Source organism: Chinchilla lanigera, unplaced genomic scaffold, assembly GCF_000276665.1.
Source record: "Chinchilla lanigera isolate Chin_1 unplaced genomic scaffold, ChiLan1.0 scaffold00049, whole genome shotgun sequence".
In the NCBI taxonomy this organism is placed as follows: Eukaryota; Metazoa; Chordata; class Mammalia; order Rodentia; family Chinchillidae; genus Chinchilla; species Chinchilla lanigera.
The window spans coordinates 3,127,007-3,144,550 of NW_004955450.1; the positions used below are offsets into that span (position 1 = coordinate 3,127,007).

Genomic DNA, 17,544 nt, shown 5'->3' on the forward strand with positions numbered 1-17,544 from the left:
TCCTTCCAAGGCTCTGCTGCCCCGGGGCAACCCTCACTCCCATCTGTGTGCCCTTAGTGGGGCAGAAAGGAGACGGTAGCTGGATACAGGGCCTGGAGCCCCAGCCTCTGCAGAGTCCAGAAAGGCACAGGGGCGGCACGCTGGCGATGGGCCGCAGCTGCTCTGTGTTGGGTGAGATGAGGAACCAGCCCCTCTGTGATTCTCCACGGCTGACATCTTTGGAGACAGGTTCATCTTGTTCCCTGCCTTGTCTGGTCAGCCCCCCACCTCGGCTCCAGCCCTCCTGTGCTGAAGGCGCGAGCCATGAAGTAAGACGGGCAGCCAGAACCCGGGTGGCATCCTGCAGGGAAGCTGCACACCGGGCCCGGGTGGCATCGGGGGAGGGCGGGCAGTGAGCGCTCCCCACAGGTAGACACAGGACAGTCGCTCGTGCAGCTGACACAAAGCGGCGGCTACATCTCCTGGCCATGCTCCCCAGCCCCCAGACAGAGACAGGGGGAGACACGATGGCATGGGCACGGCCGGGCGGGACAGGCAGGCTCGGCGAGGAAGCGCCGTGTCCTCATGGAGTGGTTTATTACGATTCCATCTCACAAGGTGGGCGGCAGGTGGGCGGGTGGTGGCAGCGGCACATGAAATCAAGCCCCTGACAGACGTCTGCCTCGGGCGCATGCAAACAGTGCAACATGGTCAAGCGCAAACACTAGGCGGCCGAGGCGACACGGCACACGGGACACGGAATACGGAATGGGGACCGAGGTCGGGGCAATGGGTCCCTAGAGAGGGGCCGCTCCCCCCACCCTCGGGGCAGGACAGGAAAAATAAGATTCGTACTTCTTGTAAAATGCCCATTGGCTGGGTACTTTCTTTCTCCTTGTCTTGAAAAATAATAAAAAATAAACACACAGAAAAAAATCTCAAAAAAGGAAAGGAATAAAACTCTAAGGAGGTGAGTGGTGGAGGCTGGGAAGGCTGACCGCAATGGGCCCCACCTCCTGCCCCTCACCTCCACCTGGCTCAGGCCCCTCAGCCCTGCAGGCGGGTCCATGAGAGGAGGTGCCAGGCCTAGGCCGGGTCCCAGGGCCGGAGGGGATAGGCAGGGACAGAGGAGAGAGGTCCGCCGTTCTGCTGGGGCTCAGTCCGGGCTTGGCCCAGCGTGCGGCGGGGCACCGGGTCCCTGACCTCCAGGTCTGTCCCCCCCACGGTCACAGGTGCAGCTCGTGGGCCTTGATGTGCTCAAGCTGCTCTCGGAGCTGTAGGAAGGAGGGGCGCGTGGCCGCGTCCAGGTGCCAGCAGTTCTTCATGACCTCGTAGACGGCAGGTGGGCAGCCATCTGGGGCGTCCATCTTGTAGCCCTTCTCCACCCGAGGGACGACGTCCTTCAGGGGCTGTGGCAGGGGTGCTGGGAGTCAGTGGGGGCCCAGGCCGAAGGGTTCACCTTCAGCTCCACCTCAGACCCAGCCAGGAAGTGACCCAGGGGCTGGATCCCTTGCCAACCCCGAGGAGCCAGCCATGTCCCAGGCCCAGCATCCACACTCACAATTCTTGGGTAAGGCACTCGCCCGAAGGAGTAGATTTCCCAGAGAAGGATCCCGAAACTCCACACGTCGGACTTGGTGGAGAATTTCTGCCAGGCGTGCGGGAGAATGAGCATCAGATGGGGAATGAGGGGTGGCAGACGCCTGGACCCTTGCCCACCGTTGCACGGCCCCGGGGAAGGCGCACCCCACCTTCTCTCGCAGGGCCTCAGGCGCCGTCCACTTGACAGGCAGCTTGCCCGTGTCCTGCGTGCTCGAGGCCTCCTTGGTGAGGCCGAAGTCGCTGACCTTGGCCACATTGTCCTCTGACACTAGCACGTTCCGGGCAGCCAGGTCCCGGTGCACAAAGTTGTTGCCCTCCAGGTATTCCATGGCTTCGCAGACATCTCTGGGGACAGGCCGGTCACATGACCCCCAGGTGAGGCTCCCGTGGCAGGGCAGGGTATCCCCTCGACCCCCCACCCCACCCTACCCAGAGGCTGTTCACTCACAGCGAGAACTTGAGGAGACAGTCTCCGCCCAGCACCGACCGGCCCCGAGACCGCAGGTAGTCCACCAGGCTCCCCTGGCCAGCAGACAGACAGACAGATAGACTAGCCCCAGGGCCCTTGGGAACGTGGGCTCAGGGCTAGGGAAACGGGAGAAGGGGAAGAGGGGAGAGAGCCAGGCCATCTCTGCTGGACACTGTGCTCAGCACCATTTGTTATCTCCTGTTTGTTTGTTTTTTGAGACAGGGTCTCACTGTGTAGTTCAGGCTGGCCTTGAAACTGAGGTGAACCTCCTGCCTCAGCCTCCTAAGTGCTGGAATTACAGGCATGTGCCACCACGCCCAGCCACTGGTGATCTCTCAACCCTTGTGAATCTCTGGGATAGACTTCATCATCATTTCCATGTCATAAATGGGGACACTGAGGCTCAGGGGTGACACGATTTGTCCAAGGTCACCATCAGTAAAGGATGAGCCAGCACAGAAGTCAGCGCCTGGTGACCTTGAGCTCAGCGGGGTGTGGAAGCTGGGGGTGCAGGGCACGGGGGGTGGGGGTCAGGTGCCCACCTTAGCCATGTACTCAGTGACAATGTAGAGCCCGCCTTTCTCCTCCACGATGACGCCCAGGAGCTGCACCAGGTTGCTGTGCCGAAGTTGCCTGGGGTGGATGGGGCCATCAGAGCCTGCCAGGCCTCCCTGTCCCCTGCCTTGGCTGGGCCACTGCCCACCACCACCGCCCACTTACGTCATGACAGAGGCCTCGGCCAGGAAGGCCTGGGCGGTGGCGTCATTCTTGATGCACTTGACAGCGACCTTGTTGCCCCGGTAGTCGCCCAGCATCACATCTGCGGGGAGAAGGGGAGTTGCGCCCTGCCTCCCTGCAGCCCACAGCCTGCAGCCCGCAGTCCCCAGGGCCCGGCCCCTTGCTCACCTCCGAACTCCCCCTTCCCGATGGTCTGCAGCAGCTTCAGCTCCTTCAGGTTCAGGGCCCAGCCACCTGCAGGGAGGCTCAGTGAGGGAGTGGGTGGGTGGGGTTGCAGCTGGGGTGACAGGGAGGTATGAGGGTTCCCGGGGGGAGGTCGGGTAGGAGGCCAGGGTGAGGGCACTCACTGCGGTAGAACTCGTCCTGGGCCGCCACAGTGCCCTCCATGACCTTTGGTTTGATGAGGCGAGTGCAGAGCCCGTCCGCATCTGTGGTGTAGTGCTGAGGAATAGGCATGGATGGGCTCAGAGCCAGCAGGGCTGTGACCCTTCTGTGCGCCTACAGGCGCTGCTCAGTCTGGCCACCAGAGGGCGGTAGAGGCTGGGCACACCCAGCCTGGAGGTGCCTTTCCTTGAGGGCTCCCCTGGAGGACTCCCCATTATTCACTACTTAGCCCAGGCTGGCTTCAGACTCATGGTGATCCTCCTGCCTCAGCCTCCTGAGTGCTGGGATTACAGTCATGTGGCACCACGCCCAGCAAGGCTCCCCATTTCTCACAACCAGCTACTAGACAGATGCTTGCCTCTCACTACCAGAGCCCTAGGGTGGAAGATTCTGGCTTGGAGCAGACACTAGACTCCAGCCAGGCATGCCCATGACCCTGGCCCTCTCTCGCCACAAGCCAGCCAGGCCAGGCGGGATGGACACAAGAGTGGGCAGAGACACCAGGGAGGCCACCAGTAGCTCTGGGTGTTGGGTGTGGCCCGGGGCGTGGCTCACGCCTATACACACCTATCTGGGCATCCACTTGTGAGCAGCTGGAGAGAAGTGAGTTCTCAGATCAGACAGGCTTGGGCCTAATCCTGGTGCCCCCAGTGTATAGCCAGGAACGGTCCTCCTTGTGGGGGCTGACATCAGCCCTGAGAGGGTTACCAGGTGGGACCCGCCCGCTGCTCACCTCCACCAGCTGCATGAGGTTCTCAAAGTAGACCTCCTCGTCGATGCTCAGCTTGCTGGCGTGATACATGATGCGGTAGTGCTCCACCTTGCCGTCGCAGCTCACGCACAGTGTGTAGTCGCCAGGGTAGTTGGTGCTCTCCCGAACCAGGAACAGGCCCGTCTCTGGTGGGTACAGGAGCCGCTCGGCCTGCTCCCGGGTGATCTTGCCGTGGAACCAGCTGGGGGGGGGGCAGGGCCCAGGGTCATGGGGACCCCTGCCGCCCTCCCCGTGCTCCGCTCTCTGGAGGTGTTCCCTCTCTCTTACACCGCCCCAAGGCCCCCACTTGCTCAGCCAGGCATTTGAGGACCTTACCTGTTCCTTGTCCTTTTTTCTTCCTCCCCATGCCTGTCCTGTCCCTCCCAGGAAGCCCCCACCTCCACACCAGTGCCTCTCGCCAACCCCAGCTTTCCTAGACATTTTTCCAGGAGGACCAGGCCCACACCCTCGCCCCTCGCCCTGGGACCCCTCCTCACAGCACTCACGGCATGAGGCTGAGTTTGGTGCCTGCCTTCACGCCCTCCCGCTTCTGGACGTAGTTGGCCGGGATGATGCCCTCACGGCCCACCTTGTTCTTGGCTTTGTACCAGTTGGGATCCTGGGGGAGGACAGCCCAGACATGTTCTCAGGGCCACCCCCCAATGCTGGGGACCCGACCCAGAGGCCCCAGGGGTGGGAAGGTAGGGCAGCCATGTAAGGTCCCCAACTACCTTGGTGACAGCCACAATGGTGAGCACATCCCCTTTGCAGAAGGGAAGGTCCTGCTCGGCAGTGCCGTGGAAGTTGTACTTGGCAATACATTCTGTACCGGACGGCCAGGCGGCCTGCAGGGTGGGTGACAGGTGGGTGGGAACAGCCTGGGCTCCACCCTACCCACCTGCCCACAGACCCTGGAACTCGCAGGCTCTAAGCTGGGCTCCCATGAGGCTGATGAGGGGCTCCTCCCTTGAGAACTCTGAGTCCCCTCAAGCTGAGATGCCCCTACCGCTCAGACCTGTGCCTGACGGTGCAGGCTGGAACTTTTATCTTTTGTGTCTGTGAGTGGTACTGGGGATAGAATCCACAGCCTTTGCATAGGCTACATCTCCAGCGCTTTTTACCTTTTTTTTTTCCCCTCTTTTTTAAGACAGGGTCTCACTATACAGTTCAAGCTGGCCTTTAGCTCACTTTGTAGCCCAGGCTGGCCTTGAACTTGCAGCGATCCTCCTGCCTCAGCCTCCAGAGTGTTGGGATTACAGGCGTGCACCACCACACCCGACCCATTTTTACTTTTTAATTTTGGCAAAACTGGGCTTGAACTTGTGATCCTCCCTGCTCAGCCTCCCAGAGCGCTGGGCTTATAGATGTGTACACCACGCCCAGCTTGGAATCTTCCTTTACTGAAAACCTGGGCTGGGACAGAGGACTGTAAAAAGGGAGAGCAGGCTGACCTAAGCCCACGTCTATCTCTCCTCTGCTCAGACGAGTGGGCGTGGGATACGCAGTGTACTAGACCCCACCCCATGGTACCTGTATTGCAGACATCTTCTCAGGAGATCTGGGGTCCCCGTGTCACAGGAAGGCCGAACTGTCACTTGGTACCATGAGAGCTGCGGGGAGGAGAAACTGAGGAGGGTGGGAAGAGATGGCCCTCTCCGAGCAGGGGCCCAGCTCTGTTCTCTCCGGTCTCAGGCAGGAGCATGAGGGCTGAGCATGCGAGCGGCAGGACGGCCACAACCCGAAGTCCAGAGGGGTCTTACAAGTTGGGCAGAATGACCAGGAGCAGCAAAGCAGTCCTGGAGGCTGGCAGCGGTACAGCCACCGCTGTGAGCCCCAGCTCACACGCTGGGCTGAGAATGGGGAGGTTCCGTGTCACCAGCAAATGCCCTGTGCTCCGTGGGCCTCACAGGTTCCCCCTAAAAGCTCGCCTGGCTGCATCTCTGAAGCCAGTTCCCAGTGCACACCCGCGAGGCACAGCGCATGTGTCCACCAGGGCAGGCACAGGCACACAGCAACGCCATCCTTGAGCCGGGGACTGTCCAAGTGTCCAAGAGTGAAAGGGACAACCACAGGGCGGTCGCAAAAGGTGCTGTGCAGTGCCAAGTGCCATCCCCACAGCTACTAAACGGCCCTGATAAATTTCCCGATTTTGACCAAGTAGCCAGGCACAAAAAGAGGAGACTGTGTGACTCTGTGATTCCATGCAGATGGTGCCCTCAGGAGGGGAGACCAGAAGCGGTGGGAGGGGACCATGGGGATGTGTTATCTGGACTGCTGGGCCTAGCCCTACCCGGAGATTCACAGAGCTGCACCCAAAATCAACTGGTGTGTTTCTTGGTGTGTGCTTATGACAATAAGGGTGACCCCCTGTGGTGCTGCTTGGCCATGCGCCCCACAGCCAAGAGTAGCAAACCAGCGTCCCCTCGACCACTGCCACCTCCACCATCCCAAACACGGCCCCGACCCTGATCCGCCTCAGGGAAGAAGCAGAGGGCTGCGGCTGCTGTCCCTTCTCGGGAGGACCCCAGCAGAGCAAGGGCCAGGCCCTTCTTGGTCCCACTAAGTTAGCACAGACTCCTGTAAGCCTCGGTGGGAAGCTCATCAACAGGACAGCGGAGGTCCGCCTGCCAGGCAGTGGTCACATGCATCACCACTGGGCCCTGCCCAGCCAGCAGTGCAGTAAGTGCTGGCTGGGGCGGGGCGGGAGAGCTGAGCCTTGAAGGCAGGGTGTGCTCAGGAAGGCACGGTGTGGGCCAGAGAAGGTGCCAGGGAAGGTAGGTGCGGCTGCAGCTGGGGCAAAATAGTCAGGTTGGGGACAGGCACAAGGCACAGTCCAGGACCTGGCTGAGGTGTGGCAAGTGGTGAGGGCAGGTGGGACACATGTTCACTGGGGCTCTGTGGCCCCAAGTTTCCTGAGCCCACCACGAGCACCCTTTTGCCTGTGGTGTGGGTTTTACACTGGGTTGGCAAGCTGACAGGAGGCTTCCAAAGCCAATGTGGGAAGCCAGGCATGGTGGCACACACCTGTAACACAGCACTCAAGAGGCTGAGGCAGGGGGCTGGGGATTTAGCTCAGCGGCACAGCGCCTGCCTGGCAAGCGCAAGGTCGTGAGTTTGATTCCTGGTACCAGAAGAAAAAAAAAAAAAAGAGGCAGGAGGATTGTTGCAAGTTGGAGACCAGCTTGAGCTACAAAGTGAACTCAAGGACAGTCTGAACTGCCCAGCGGAGACCCTGTCTCAAAAAGACAAAACAACAACTAACAAAAAAATAAAGCCAATGGAGAGTGAAGGGTTAGATTCGGGGGGCGTCAGCCAGAAATATGGGCCCTTACAGCCCAGCAGGAGCTGGGGAGCAGGAAGCCAGGTACTACCTGCTCCAGGATGAACCCCACCTCTGCAGACAGGTGGCTGGGGTGTTACCTGGCTACATTCCACTCAGGGTGCTGGGTCCATGCTGTAAGCCCCACAGCCCTCAACCTGATAGGGGCCAGAGACACCCTGCGAGCAGGTGGGAGGGAGCGGAATGAGACCAAGCTCGGCGCACCCCCAGCCCCAGCCCTGCCTGCACCATCGATGCGCTGCGGTCCAGATACCCGTACCAAGGCCCAAGGAGGCCGAGCAGAGTCCCGGGCCTTGTAGGCTGCATGTTACCAGGGGGTGGGCTGTGTACTCTCCTCCTCACAGATGTGGAAACTGAGGCACGAGAGGCTTAACAGTTTGCCAAGGCCACACAGCAAGCTAAGTGTGATGTTCTGAGCTGGACTTGGTTTGTCCCCCTAGCTGGCTCAGCCACCAGCTCTCCGTACCCCACACCTCTCCACCCTCCCCAACTCAGCGCACTTGCTGCCACAGCAGGGGGGCGTGGAGGCTGCGCAGTTAGTCACCCTCCAGCTGTCAGTTTGCAAACACTAAGCCAGGCCTGCAGCTGCTGCCGCCGCCTCCCCACTGCCTTGAGGATAATAATAAAAAATAATAACAGGCCCTGTTTTCTGAGCACATATTCGGTGCCAGGCCCTGTCCTTGGCACATCACCGCTCATCCAATCCTACCAGTGCTGGGACAGGAGGCTGTTATTATCCCCCTTCTGCAGATGAGGATCTAGGGGAGCACAGAGAGGCATGTGGCTTTGCCCACGGCGTCAGGAGCTTGGAGTTTTGGACCTGGGTCGGCCACCAATGTGCTGTGCAACCTAGGGAACGCCACTTGACTGCTTCCACTCACTGCTCCCGGGACACACACACCCTGGTAGCCTCCCTGCCTCTCCAGTCCCTGTCCACTCCCCAGGAAGGCTGCTCAGCCTAGGGAGTGCAGCTAGGGACAGTGCAGTGGGGCAATGTCTGCAATGGCATCGTAGGAGCAAGAGACCGGGACATAGCCTTTATGTCCACTAACGGGGGACTAGAGGAGCAAACCACCAGGTGGCCCCAAAAAGAAACTGCACAGCTCCAGCTGCGAAGGGGCCAGATCCTTAGTGAGGACCTGGAACACTCCCTGAGAAAGAGCAACACGGCAGGGCACAGACTGACGGCATGAAGAAAAGCCTACCCGGGAACACAGGACAGAGACTCAGCTATTAAGCATCACCCTACAGATTAACTAGAAAGAAGAAAAGGATCTTCACATTATGGAGAGCTGGCAGATGCCTTAACCAAGTGAGCAAAGTAAATTAAGCACCACCAATATGCACACAAGCAAGGTGACACATCCCTGAAATCCCAGCACCCAGGGAGGCTGAGGCACAAGGATTATGAGTTTGAGCCCAGCCTAAGCAATGTAGCAATTTGACAAGACCCTGTCTCTAACTTTTAAAAAGGGCTGGGGATGTAGCTCAATGCAAAAATCCTGGTCCAATCCCCACTATAGGTATACTGCACTAAGAAAAAGGATCAAGCAGATACCACGTACCTCTGGCCACCATGTTCTGAGAAGGACACGGCCTCTTCTGGGTGGTCTTCCTGCTGGAGGTGTTAACCTGACTCTGATCAAGAAAGGCAACCGGACAGTCCCTAACCTGCTGGCCTGAACTCTGGATGCTAATGTTACAAAATACCAAAAAAAAAAAAAAACAAAAACAAAAAAAAAAAAAAAACCCAAAACTAGAGAATGTTCTAGATTAAACTGGATGTTAAAGAAACAGGACAACAAGATTTAATGAGTGATCCTAAATTGGATTCTGTATGGGGGTGGTGCTGCTATAATAATAATTTGGAGAGAACTGGGAAAATGGAAAAAGGGATAATAAGGAGCGAATGTAAATTTTCTTGAGCGCAGTTTTGTAAAAGGTACATGCAAAGCTGTCAAGAAGGAAAGATGATATTTACAACTGGCACACAAACAAACCAGCAAAGAATGACATACACACACCTACATCTGGGTAGATAAAAGAGGAAAGGAGAGCAGAAAGTTAAGAACTGGCAAATCTGCCTGACAAATATACAAATACCCATCATATCATCAACTTTTTATGAACTGGCAAATCTGCCTGACAAATATACAAATACCCATCATATCATCAACTTTTTATGGGTTTGACGAACTCAAATGCTGTGGAAGGAGCCAACCACAGACCACCTATGGTGTTCTACATGGCATGTTTAAAAGTAGATGCACATGCCTGTGGTCCCAGCACTTAGGATGCTGAGGCAGGGGGATCACTGCGAGTTGGAGGCCAGCCTGAACTACATAGTGAGACCCTGTCTCAGAAAAACAAACAGAGGGGGCTGGGGATTTAGCTCAGCAGCACAGCGGCCTAGCAAGTGCAAGGTCGTAAGCTCAAGTCCTGGTATTGGAAAAAAAACAAAACCAAAAAAAACCCAAAAAAACCAAAAAACCAAACAGAAAACCAGGGCGTGGAGGCCCATGCCTGTAATCCTAGCACTTGGGAGGCTGAGGCAGGAGGATTGTGAGTTGGAGGCCAGCTTGGGCTACAAAGTGAGCTCAAGGTCAGCCTGAACTGCATAGCGACACCCTGTCTCAAAACAAACAAAAAATATATATAATAATACAAAAAAATCTTTGTATCAACATGAGAAAATGTAACTGAGGTGGGCTCTGAGGTGGGAAGAGAGAGGGACTATGCTCCAAGAAAGCCTACTTTCACTTTATATTTGTTATTTTGTCCTTTTAGGCTTTTTTTTTTTTTAAAGCCCCATATGCCTAGTACCTGACCCTAAAAATAAAACGGAAAATAAGTTGCTTTTTGGCAGTCTTCCTTGGTCCCTGCCCTCAAGGGCCTCCAGTGTCTGAGGCCTGTGGTTTAGGGCAGACTGGGAGCTAGGAGCTCGGCAGGGGACAGCTAGGATCTGACTCATGTCTGCATCCCCTCCCAGACTGGGCCGGGCCTGAGTGGCTGCTGGGTAAAGAGAGCTGAATGAATGAATGGATGAATGAATGGGCGGATGGACACGGGCAGGCCATGCTGGCCACACCACCACACCGAGGGCCATAACCAAAGGGACTATATTTAACCCCAAAGGGACAGCAGCTGTCACCCACCCCCACAGGGCCAGAGGACAGGGGCTAGGGATGTGGCAGGGCTGATGCTTCACCCTGACTTCCTGCCCTAAATGCTGCTCCCAGCAGCCCTTGTGCCGGGGTCCTGGGAACAGGCCGGGCATTGTGCCCGAGCACTGAGGTCAGTGGCCACAGCCTCAGGCAGGGTTTTCTTGGGAACTCTGGCTGTTGGGAGTGGGGCTGGAAGGGGAATGGGAGCCTACAAACTCCGAGGCTGGCCTGTCCCTTTCCTGTACGCAGCTGGAGACCCCCAGAGCCAGGCGCGTGGGCAGGGGAAGTCAAGGGGCTCCTGCCCTGCCCCCCTCACCAGACAGCACTGCCTGCATGGGAGACTTCAGTAACTGTTTACACCCAGCTAAAAATACCACCGAAAAGGGAAGTGCACAGAGATCTGGGGAGACCAGGGGCCATGGCCCCCAGGGACTCTGGTCCTGCCCAGGGACCCAGCTGGACCCTCTGGGGGTGGGGGAAACATGGGGGGCAGGCAGGAAGGCCCTCTGCCTTCTCACTCCCTCTGTGGCCTGTCAGGAGCCCTCCTTGGCCAAGGCATGCAGGAGGGACAGGAGGAAGAGAGTTCAGGAGATCTCAGGTTCAGGGACCAAGGCGCTCTGCTCCGAGCCTCTCCTTAGAGCCCAGCCCAGCACCTGGCGCTGGGGACCCTCACAAGATGCAGTTAGCTCCATTGTGGCCTCACAAGGCTGGGCAGAGGGCTGGGAAGATGGCGCCCGCTTAGCATTCCTGGGTCCTGGGTTCGATCTCCAGCACCCACAGCCAGAAAGAGACAAAGGTCACCCAGGAAGGCCCCAGAAGAAGCGGGAAGGGAGCTGGAGCTGGAGGGATTTCAGAGGGAAGCAACTGGAAGAGGGGCTTCTTAGGACAGGCCCCGGGTGAGGTCCACAGGGAGTTAATGAAGGCTGCAGAAGGCGCAGGGTGGGGGCCCAAGGAGGCTCTGAGCCGGAAGCTTCCAACAGGTCACAGGGCAGACATAGGCAGAACTAAGTTTCAGACTTGGGCACCTGAGCAGGGCGGGCCTCTGTCAGCAGCTGGGCAGGTTTGGCAGCAATAACAGCAGCCCCACCCCTGGCTCTGCAGAGGACACCCTGCAGACAGCACAGCGACAGCCTCAGACACAGACATGGCTGGGTGGGGGTCCCTGCTGGCCTCAGCAAAGTAGGCACAAGACCCATGCAGGTGCCCAAGGGTCTGCAGTAGGGGCTGGGAGGATGCTTGCCTTTGGTCCCTATGCCTGCTGCTCTAACCCCCTCCCCCCACCACTTCAGCTCCCTGAACTAATGACTGAAAAAGGTTAAGAAACCAAATGATAGTAACGCACTCAGGCTTTTGTCGTGTGTGTGTGTCGTCCCCCCACCCCCTGCCCGCCCCAGCGAGACCGGAAATCCTGTCTATCGGTTTGGGAGAAAGAAGTGGGGGCTGGGTTAGAGGAGGCTAATGGGGAGCCTCCTCTCCGCTCCTGCACTCCAGCGCTGAGGGCTGCCACTCCTGGCCCAGAAAGGTTTCTAATTACCGCTCAGGAGCCTAATTACCTACAGCACTGGGCAACTGGGACTGGGCTTCCCCAGGGCCCTAACCCAGGCCTCTGCTCCCCACCCCCCAGCTCAGGCTGTGGTCTTTGCAACTTCATTTGCCTACATTTACATATCACCTCAGCCGAAACCCTCCAAGTCCCAGAGTGTCCTTGTCCCTCACCGCCAAGTCCCTAGCCGTGACACAGAAGGGGCAGGACGGGAGGCTGAGACAGAGGTCCGCCTGTCTAAAACTTTGGCCGGGAGGCAGTTAAGAGTCTTGCTACATAGTCCAGGCTGGCCTTGAACTTGTGGTGATCCTCCTGCTTCAGCCTCCTGAGTGCTGGCTCTGTCTAGAACTTTGGTCCTCAGATCTCTGGGCTCCCCATTTTAGAAGTGAGACTTGCAGAGCACACAGCTCAGGAGGGTCTAACACAAGGACAAGCAAACTTCCCACCACTTTGCAGGGATGGGAGGGTCATCAACCCCTTCCTCCCATACACACAAAATTGACTGTGAAAAAACTGTGGGTGACAGCCTATGGACCCACCTGGTCTGGGGTCTTTCTCAAGCACTGTTGGTCCTTGATGGACAGAGGAGGAGACAAGCTCTGATGAATGAGGGTCACACGCCTGGGGCCAACTGGCCTCCAGGGGGTAGAAGGGAGACCTAAGCCCAGATCTGTCTGAACTTTGGCCAGGTGGCCTTTCCGCCAACTTTCCAGTGGGCTGGACAGATGACACCCGGCAAATAGGCAGGGGTAGGGGGGTAGGGGTTCCCCAGAGCTTGATGCTCTTGCTCCAGGAAGTGGAGGGACATTTGCATACCCAAGCCTTGCACAAAGAGGTCAGAAGCTCAGCCAGCAGTTAGAGAAGTCAGCAGCCCGAGAAGGCAGAAGCTCTGAACTCATGGTGCCTCTTCCTTAAGCGCTACTTGATTTTCACAGGCCCTTCCCCTCCCTCCAGGAAGTCCTCCAGGCAGCTGGGGCCCACGCAGATCTCTAGCTTCTGAGCCGCCAGGAAGTAGGAACCGCAGGCCTCTCTGACTCCCTAGAGCAGGCTCCTCCACGGCCTGCAGCGGCCTCATCCTCCCCTCCCGGCTTCCTGCAGCGTGAACAATCAGGCCGCCCATGCACGAGGGGTCCCAGGTGTCAGCTCCCCAAGGCTTCCAACCATGCAGGGCAGGCCACTGGGGGAAGGCGGGGAGTACACAGCCTCCTCGCCTCTGCCTGCTGCAGACCAAGGAAGGGGAGGAGAGGGGAGGCGGGGAAGCTGCGGTCGGAGGGTGCACACAGTGCGGAGTGTGACGAGAAGCTGCCCTCATCGCTGCACGTTGGAACCAGGAAGAGAAACTGAGCAGCCGGAAGAGTGGGCTGGGCCGTGTGGGGCCCTCCAGCCCGGGGGCCACTGAGGGGAGCTCCCAGATAGTCAGCTGCCAGACAAACCGTTTCATCCCTTGGACCTCAGTTTTCCAAAAGAAGTGAGGTTCACTATCTGGTCCTGCCAGAGTGCTCGAGATCCCTACAGTGTACACCAGTGGGTGCTGAGGCTGCATTCCACCTGCTGAGAATCTACGGGGCACTCTCAGCTGTGGGGTGTACCTGGAGCCAGCCTCTCTGCTCGTGTCACACACACGGAGCACACCAGCTCTTCCTTCTCCAGCTCTTTATTTTTAGGACTGAATTTGACTTTAATCATTACTTAGTGGGTTCTATTTCCAGCCCTGGGATGAAGGGACCCACAGGGGCGGAGGAGGAGGAGGAGGGAGTGCTCCCTGCTGGGTGTGGGGGGCAGCCTGCTCCTCCACCCATCCTGTCCCCAACCAAGGGTAGGGCGGGGAGGGGGTATTGACAAACACCCAAAGGGCTCGCCCCAGCCAGGCCCGCATCTTGGGGAGGACCCCACCCTGTGACCTCATCTTGGCCGGAGCTGAGGGACAGGAGGGCAGCTGTAATGCCCACTTCCCCTGAGCCAACCCCAGGGAGTGGGAGAAGTCCGGCAGCTAGGGTACGAGATCGAAAGCTTGAAGCCCTCTGAATGGAATGGGCCACTTAGGGAGAACTCCTTGCCACCAGAGTGATCTGGGGCTACAGCCTCTTGGGCCCAGGGAATGCCTGCTCTGTCACCCCAGTCTGCAGGGAAGCAGAACAGGGGAGGCAAGGTATGTCGCAGTGGTTGTCAGGTCAGACCGGGGCAGCACCTGCCAGACAGGGTGATGCCAACATGAGTTCCTGGGACTCTGAGGACCCACTAGGTGCCCTTCCAATGTGCAGCTGGGAGACCCTCAAACTGCCCCCCTCCATCCTTACTTTTTCTCCTTCCCTGGCCACCAGGAAAGATGGGACATTGTGCTGATCTAGCTGTCCCTGCGCCGGAGCTCAGGACACCCCGCCCAAGTCTCAGGCTAAGGAGGCCACTATTTCCACCTGAGACTGCCAGGCCGGACCAGCCTTGCAGAAGCCAAAGCCAGAGGCGGCCAGGCGCCCAGAGAAGAGGCCTCTTCTACTCAGCTCCAAGGCTGGGAGACCGGAAGGGGAATGGGTGGGGTCAGGCCCTGGACACCAAAGGGGGCGGCCCATCTTGCCAGGGCCAGTTCCACACCCTGAGCCAGCCAATCACAGTGAGGCAGGCAAGGAGGTGGGGCAGGGAACTGGCTATCAGGGCCCAGAGTCTCAGGCTAGAGGGTGTCAGGGGGCGCCTGGGCCAGGACCTCCCTGCTGGGTGACTTGGGCCACGGCTCACGGGTCTTTCCTAAGGCGGAGGTAGCATGGGATGCTCCAGCACGCTGACCCGCGCTCATGAGGCCCTTTCTAATCCTTGTTAGTTAGTTAGCACACACTGTCCTCTGCAGCATGGGGCCTGTCCTGTCTTGATACCAAGGCACCCTGCAGCAGAGGGCAGTGAGTGGTCCAGCATCTCCCTACCCTGGCCTATGTGACATGTCCCGGCCCTGAACCTGTGTGGCTTGTGTGCCAAATTGCCTGCTTATTCCTGGCAACTTGGGACTCGGTAATAGCCACCACAGTGACAGATGGGACATGCATGGGCGCGGGCAGAGGGTCTGGGTGAAGCTGGTGGCAGAGCGATGAGACGATCCAGCACCTCGTAGCAAGCAGTTAGTCAGACCAGGTGTCGCCAGGAAGAAGTGCCCAGGACACCATGATGAATGGAAATGAATGAATGGACAGGGACAGCAATGGAGGAGGCACGGGGCAGACTGGCAGGGATGCCAAAGCACTAACCATCACGGCCTGGTGAAGAGACAGTGGGTGATTTCTGTTCTGTTTTCTAAATCTTCTATAGCCACTTTGTTACCTTCTAAATTAAGCAAATCAGTACACACACAGTTTTCTTAAAAGGAAATGAGTCTGGTTTTCCTGGGTTCCAGAAACCCCCAGTCCTGGCCCAGAGGTCTAGGACGTTTCTGCCAGGGGAAGGCCCCTCACACACTCGAGGATCTGTCCCTCCCTTCTTTCCCAGGCTCAATCCCACTGTTCTTTGAGGGCTAGAGGCTTTGAAGTCTCTCCAAAAATGGACCCCTAAAGCTGGGTGTGGTGGCACATGCTTATAATCCCAGCATTTGGGAGGCTGAAGCAGGAGGATCACCACAAGTTCAAGGCCAGCCTGTGCTACATAGTGAGACGCTATTTTAAAACAAACCAAAACCCCCAAAGATGGAGCTCTGAACTGGGCCCAAGGCAGTCTTGCCTCATCAGGCCACATGGAGTTTTGCAGGGGCAATCAGATCACACTGTGGATCTGGGGCCCCTGCCTGACTGGTCTGGGGGACGCTACACTCTGTCCCTTCCCCAACACTTGCTGTGGGTCCCACCGTGTGGCTCAGCCTCTTGCGGCCCAGTGCCCCTGAGAGGGTGAAGGGCACAGGAATCGGCCTCCTGTCTTTTCCTGCCCTTAGCCCAAGGTAGAGAGAGAAGCAACCACTTCTAAGAGGCAGGAAGGCACCAAGCTCCCCAAGAAAACAAAACACACCCAACACAGTGCTAGCCAGAGGCCTGGGGACCCTGGCCACACCCCTGCAGCTCAAGGTTGGTAAAGAGGCACCCAACTGTGTCAGGGCCAGGTCCCAGCCCCAGCCCCTCAGGCTGGAAAGGAAGTTAGGGCTGGGGGTAGGGCTGTGTTCGGGAGCCTGCCAGTATGTTCCAGGGCAGGGGCCTGAGCAGGACAGAACCACACGGGCAGCTCCAAGGGGCCCAGACACAGGTCACATCCTCCCGGGAGCCGCAGGGTCCTGTTGGACCGTCAACCTCAGTCCTTCTGCCCCTGCACTCTCCTGCTGTGGCCACGCCAAGACAGAGACTGGGACACCCAGGGGACAGAAAGCTTGAGATGGGCCCTGTGGTGTCCCCAGCCTTCTGACACCCTCCTGCCAAGGCTGCATGGTGCTGCCAGGGAAGACAGGGCTCCCACCTTGCCCGTCCTGATCTCATTTATGTTCCACACTTGCCTGGCTGCTGTGCCAGGTTGGGGAAGGATGGATCAGGACCAGCCTCAGTGCCTGGGGCCAGGGCAGGTTCCTCCACACACCACACACCACACAGGTGGCCACCATTCACCATGTCCCCCACCGAAAGGACTGAGCCTCGGGCACCCACGGGAAGTCTCACGGCAGTGCAGATGCTGCCTAAGCCCAGACCCAGGCAGAGGAGGCCGGAAGCCCTCTCTCTCCTCTCCAGCCTTACGCCGGGGAGCACGTGCTCACCCCACAAGGTCCCTCCTGGGCCAGCCTGAGGCCTGAGCCTGGTAGGTGACAGTGGCTGTCTGGTGTCCCTCTACCCACAGCAGACCAGCTCTGCAGACCTGGATGGAAGCTGGCAGCTTTCCTCCACCAACAGCCTGGAGTGGGACTGGCCCTATGGGCCTCAGTTCCCTGGTCTATACAGTAGGCAGGGAAGGGAGTTCCCAGTTAGCTCCACCATCTGGCAGACGACACACCCCTTCCTAGCACCTGGCCATGGTGGAGCCTGGGAGAACCAGAAGCTAGGGTGCCATACCACTAAAGCCTGCTGTCACCTCCACTGGGATGGAAGCCTTGCCAGGTTTCCCCACCCCAGGGTCAGAAGTCCCTTGGCTTAGGCCTGGTCCTCCCCAAGGCCAAAGGTGACAGGTTGAGTCCCAGGCTTCTAGCAGGAATCAGGGAGGTGGCTGGGCCATAAGTGGCCTGGGACCAGAAGGGCCTCCGGGCATACCGAGGGACAGGTCAGAACCAGCAGGCCAGGACAACTGCAGGGAGGCCAGGGCGGGGACGGGCAAACTCCCAGGGACCTAGCCCACTCTCCAGGCCCCGGCGCACCTCGGGGCTGCAGCTCCCTCCAACTCCGAGATGCACACGGGGTGAGGGCTCAGCTGACCCGAAACGAGTCCCTGCAGGGTCTCACGGTGACTCCCGGGAGAATTCGAACCCGCGTCACGGGCTCGGGTGGGGGATGGGAGTGGACGTACGGCGGGCACGAGCGGGGAGCCAGCCTCCCCTACTCCGCCCATCGCCGGGCACTCACCTTCCGCGGGGCGCTGCGGTCCGGGCGACATCGGCGGCCTGCGGGACGGACCCTGCGGCGGGGGCGGGGC

The 17,544-nt window shown here is 58.5% G+C and overlaps 1 protein-coding gene across 1 annotated transcript; it reads right to left on the reverse strand.

Moving 5' to 3' along the window:
- Positions 1 to 554: 554 nt before the first annotated feature.
- Csk (c-src tyrosine kinase) lies at positions 555 to 17,544 on the reverse strand (the record flags this gene model as incomplete). The annotated part of the gene is given in 13 exon segments (XM_005393543.2): positions 555 to 1,388; positions 1,541 to 1,627; positions 1,731 to 1,926; positions 2,030 to 2,103; positions 2,593 to 2,683; positions 2,771 to 2,870; positions 2,957 to 3,022; positions 3,136 to 3,229; positions 3,906 to 4,125; positions 4,430 to 4,542; positions 4,655 to 4,768; positions 5,454 to 5,533; positions 17,475 to 17,544. Coding segments are annotated over 12 exon segments (1,353 nt in total). The 3' UTR covers positions 555 to 1,205.